Source organism: Taudactylus pleione, unplaced genomic scaffold (genome assembly GCF_031769625.1).
Source record: "Taudactylus pleione unplaced genomic scaffold, aTauple2 ptg000041l, whole genome shotgun sequence".
NCBI classification, from domain to species: Eukaryota; Metazoa; Chordata; class Amphibia; order Anura; family Myobatrachidae; genus Taudactylus; species Taudactylus pleione.
This window is the reverse complement of record NW_028284443.1, coordinates 62,605,181-62,610,841: the sequence shown is the minus strand read 5'-3', so window position 1 is coordinate 62,610,841 and position 5,661 is coordinate 62,605,181. Positions and strand designations below refer to the sequence as shown.

Below are 5,661 nucleotides of genomic sequence, written 5' to 3'. Positions count from 1 at the left end.
AAAACTAGTTGTGATCTTGAATTGTGTAACAAAGAAGATGGCATTTGGATAAGCGCATCACTCGCTGCCCCTACTCTGCAAGCTAAAACACAATTAAAAAAAAAAAAATATATATATATATATATATATATATATATATATATATATACAGTTCAGAATGGCACTCCAATACAACAAACAACAGCCGAGGTGCACTGCATAAAGAGAGCATGTATCCAGAAAGAAGCTGCACTCAAACGGACTTCACATAAAAAGAAACCACAGGTAAACGCAATTCCTTCAACGTTTCGGATTTTAATCCGTCCTCAGGAAGAAAATATCATAACAACACATACAACAAAAAACACTCACCTATATAGTATATCCCCGACTGGGTCCACGCAGCGTCCACGCCAGGCACCGGCACCAGACAGTGGCACGCCCCCGAGCGCATCACAACCGGAAGTCGCACAAAGGGACACGCCTCTCCCCGGCGTCCGTGACCCAGGTAACAGCTACGTGGAGACAGTAAACAAAACACCAGTGCATATTAGACAAGCAGACATCAGAGCATGAATCAAATATGCAAATGCATACAGGTAAATTACCAAAATAGATCTAACAAATACAGGATCTAAAGATATATATAAAGGAAACATGTACACAGGATAAAGTCAAACAGTACCTGTGAACACATATCCAAATATCAAAACACCATGGAAGAATAATAATGATCAAAAAAGTAATATGAATCATAACTATACAAAATCACCAAGGGACTTCATAAAAATGCAGAATAAGTTAGCTGTTCATTTAAGCCTCTCGGATAAATAGTATCTAATTTAAAAATCCACTGGGTTTCCAGTTGCAAAAGTCTCTTTCCTCTATCGCCTCCTCGAGGATCTTCAGGAACCTGATCGATAATAATATATTTTAACATCGCTAGGCTGTGCTTGGCTTCCACAAAATGACGTGCAACTGGCTGATCAATATCTTTGTTATTTAATGCACCACGTATGGCAGATCGATGTAGTGCCATACTTTCTTTAAATGTTCTAATCGTCTTACCGACATAACAAAGGCCACAAGGGCACTTAATCAAATAAACCACAAAGGTACTTGAACATGTCAGTGGGAACCTAATGGTAATTTTATTCCCAGTGTGCGGGTGACAAAATTTTTTTGCTTGTATCATGTAGCTGCAAGTAGTGCAGCCAAGACACTTATAGCAGCCACCTGGTTTCATCCTAGTATTAGGAGAACGTGTGTTGGAAATATACGTTCTCACCAGCAAGTCTCTCAGATTTTTTCCACGCTTATAGCATGACACAATACTAGAATGTTTAAGTTTTTTAAGATCTTTGTCTTGTTGGATCACAGGCCAGAGTGATTTAACAGACTTTTTAATTTCTTTGTCCGCTGTATTAAATTCATGGGTCCAAAATAAACGATCAGTATTCTTAGAGGATTCTCTAGGTTTAGACTGTAATAGAACTTCACGAGGAATTTTATCCACTTGTTGCTTCGCCTGTTGGAGTATAGCGTCAGAATAACCTCTCCGTCTGAATTTGTCCATCATCTCCAGTAATGTGGATTCTCGTTGATTATCATTACTAATAATCCTTTTCACCCTAATTAGTTGAGAATAGGGTAATCCTCATTTTAAGGCAGGTGGATGATGGCTCTGCGCTAATAGAAGTTGGTTCTTATCTGTTTCCTTAGTATATAGTGATGTCTGGATACGGTCATTCTCCTTATAAATATTTACATCCAAAAAATGGACTTGTTCCAAACTCATGTCTTAAGTAAATTTTATAGGACAATCACAACTGTTAATAAACTTCATATGGTTTTCAAATGCCATCTGCGTGCCTGTCCAGAGTAGGAGTACGTCATCTATATAGCGCGTATAGAATAATATTTCATTCTTCATTCTATATGAAAAAAATAACTCTTTTTCCACCGAGAACATATAAGCATTAGCGTACGAGGGTGCGACGTTCGAACCCATCGCACACCCCATACGCTGAATGTAAAAATCTCCATTAAATATGAAAAAATTCCTATGCAGGACCAAATACAGCAGTTTAAGAAAAAAATCCAGATCAGGGCCCTGATATGTATCATTAGATTCCAGTAGCTGCTGTACCGCCCGGATGCCAGCCTCATGTGGAATATTTGTATAAAGGCTCGTAATATCGAGCGTACAGAACCACGTATTAGGAGGCAATTCACCCAAGTGGTCAAGTTTGTTCAATAGTGCAGTGGTATCCTGCAGATATGTGGATTGTTCCTTAATACACGGTTGTAGATAAAAATCTAAGTATTTTGCTACCGTGCTAAAAAGAGAGTCACAGGCCGCAATAATAGGCCGACCGGGGGGTTTTGACAAGCTCTAGTGAATTTTTGACAGGCAGTATAATATTGGCACTCTCGGAAAGTCCATCTTAAGATATTTTAGAATCTCTGATGTAATAATGGATTTTTCATTTGCCTCATCCAAAATGGTATCCAGTTCTCTTTTAAAGTTAATTGTTGGGTTAGAAGGCAATTTACCATATGTTTTTGCATCAGCAAGCTGAGAGTACACTTCCTGCTTGTAATCCTCTAAATTCAGAATTACAACACCCCCGCCTTTATCAGCGGGGAGCATCATAATATCTTTATCATCTCTTAATAATTTGAGTGCATTGCATTCCTCACATGTTAAGTTAGAGTGGATTATCTGTACCTCTTTATTGTGTTTAATAACTTGAGCATCTAGAGTCCTCACAAAACTCATAATAGAGTTATTAGTAGAGACCGGTTCAAAATCTGATTTTTTCTTAAATTTATGTGCCACTCTAGCATCTGTTTGATTATCAACATCTTGATTCTTAAAAAAATCCACCAGCTTTAGTTGTCTATTAAGCCGAGATAGATCAATCTTCCATTGTAGCTCTGAGAATTTATTGGTAGGTATGAATCAAAAACCCTTTGTAAGGATTGAAATCTCAGAAGCAGATAACATTCTTGTGGACAGATTGAAGATTATATTCTCCTCCTGCGACCTCTTTGTGTTCCCCCGTCGGCACTGGCCACCTCTTCTAATGGGATACCTCCTCTCCCGCGGCCTGCGCGGGTTCTGACCCCTAAAGGGGGTTTCTTACTTTTTTGGGACTGGTTATCAGTGTCACTCGCAATCTCTCCTACTGAAGAGCCTGACTCAGTACTAGAATCAAATTCCTTGGGTTTCCGTCTCCAGGTACGTCTACTTTGATCTGTTTTAAATCCTGATATAGAGCAAGATGTACCTGTGAGCCATGTGTACACCTTTTGTTCAGCATAATCCGCATTAACCCTATCGAATTTGTTGCGTTTGAAATTGACTAATTCCTTTTTATACATAGCCACTTTATGTTCAAGTTTTTCCATCCATTTTTCGGTAGTATCTTTAGTGAGTGTGTCAAGATGTAACTCTTCAAAACACAGAATTTTATTTTTAATCAGATCCAATTCACGTGAGGATTCCTCAATAACAAGAGTCATTAAATCAAAAGAGCATTTATTTAAGACAGCGACCCATCTTCTACAAAAATCGTTGTTGTAACGGCCAATAGTAGGAGTGTTCTTAACTCTAAAACCCCTCGGGATTTTACGTTCTCTGTAATATTCAAACAGAGTAATGCCGTGAAGCAGAAAGTCTATTTCCTTTTTCTTGCCAAAAATTCACTAGAGCTTGTCAAAACCCCCCCGGTCGGCCTATTATTGCGGCCTGTGACTCTCTTTTTAGCACGGTAGCAAAATACTTAGATTTTTATCTACAACCGTGTATTAAGGAACAATCCACATATCTGCAGGATACCACTGCACTATTGAACAAACTTGACCACTTGGGTGAATTGCCTCCTAATACGTGGTTCTGTACGCTCGATATTACGAGCCTTTATACAAATATTCCACATGAGGCTGGCATCCGGGTGGTACAGCAGCTACTGGAATCTAATGATACATATCAGGGCCCTGATCTGGATTTTTTTCTTAAACTGCTGTATTTGGTCCTGCATAGGAATTTTTTCTTGTTTAATGGAGATTTTTACATTCAGCGTACGGGGTGTGCGATGGGTTCGAACGTCGCACCCTCGTACGCTAATGCTTATATGTTCTCGGTGGAAAATGAGTTATTTTTTTCATATAGAATGAAGAATGAAATATTATTCTATACGCGCTATATAGATGACGTACTCCTACTCTGGACAGGCACGCAGATGGCATTTGAAAACCATATGAAGTTTATTAACAGTTGTGATTGTCCTATAAAATTTACTTACGACATGAGTTTGGAACAAGTCCATTTTTTGGATGTAAATATTTATAAGGAGAATGACCGTATCCAGACATCACTATATACTAAGGAAACAGATAGGAACCAACTTCTATTAGCGCAGAGCCATCATCCACCTGCCTTAAAACAAGGATTACCCTATTCTCAACTAATTAGGGTGAAAAGGATTATTAGTAATGATAATCAACGAGAATCCGCATTACTGGAGATGATGGACAAATTCAGACGGAGAGGTTATTCTGACGCTATACTCCAACAGGCGAAGCAACAAGTGGATAAAATTCCTCGTGAAGTTCTATTACAGTCTAAACCTAGAGAATCCTCTAAGAATACTGATCGTTTATTTTGGACACATGAATTTAATACAGCGGACAAAGAAATTAAAAAGTCTGTTAAATCACTCTGGCCTGTGATCCAACAAGACAAAGATCTTAAAAAACTTAAACATTCTAGTATTATGTCATGCTATAAGCGTGGAAAAAATCTGAGAGACTTGCTGGTGAGAACGGATATTTCCAACAGACGTTCTCCTAATACTATGATGAAACCAGGTGGCTGCTATAAGTGTCTTGGCTGCACTACTTGCAGATACATGATACAAGCAAAAAAATTTTGTCACCCGCACACTGGGAATAAAATTACCATTAGGTTCCCACTGACATGTTCAAGTACCTTTGTGGTTTATTTGATTAAGTGCCCTTGTGGCCTTTGTTATGTCGGTAAGACGATTAGAACATTTAAAGAACATGCATTAAATAACAAAGATATTGATCAGCCAGTTGCACGTCATTTTGTGGAAGCCAAGCACAGCCTAGCGATGTTAAAATATATTATTATCGATCAGGTTCCTGAAGATCCTCGAGGAGGCGATAGAGGAAAGAGACTTTTGCAACTGGAAACCCAGTGGATTTTTAAATTAGATACTATTTATCCGAGAGGCTTAAATGAACAGCTAACTTATTCTGCATTTTTATGAAGTCCCTTGGTGATTTTGTATAGTTATGATTCATATTACTTTTTTGATCATTATTATTCTTCCATGGTGTTTTGATATTTGGATATGTGTTCACAGGTACTGTTTGACTTTATCCTGTGTACATGTTTCCTTTATATATATCTTTAGATCCTGTATTTGTTAGATCTATTTTGGTAATTTACCTGTATGCATTTGCATATTTGATTCATGCTCTGATGTCTGCTTGTCTAATATGCACTGGTGTTTTGTTTACTGTCTCCACGTAGCTGTTACCTGGGTCACGGACGCCGGGGAGAGGCGTGTCCCTTTGTGCGACTTCCGGTTGTGATGCGCTCGGGGGCGTGCCACTGTCTGGTGCCGGTGCCTGGCGTGGACGCTGCGT

General features: G+C 38.7%; 1 protein-coding gene and 1 pseudogene across 1 annotated transcript; one reads left to right on the top strand and one right to left on the bottom strand.

The window, feature by feature from the left end:
* Positions 1 to 760: 760 nt before the first annotated feature.
* On the bottom strand, positions 761 to 1,843 carry LOC148538222 (uncharacterized; annotated as a pseudogene).
* A 2,383-nt stretch (positions 1,844 to 4,226) lies between these two features.
* On the top strand, positions 4,227 to 5,279 carry LOC148538221 (uncharacterized). Its single transcript, XM_088457591.1, has one exon. The coding sequence runs from the start codon at positions 4,227 to 4,229 to the stop codon at positions 5,277 to 5,279; it is 1,053 nt and encodes a 350-aa protein (XP_088313717.1).
* The last annotated feature ends 382 nt before the right edge of the window (positions 5,280 to 5,661 follow it).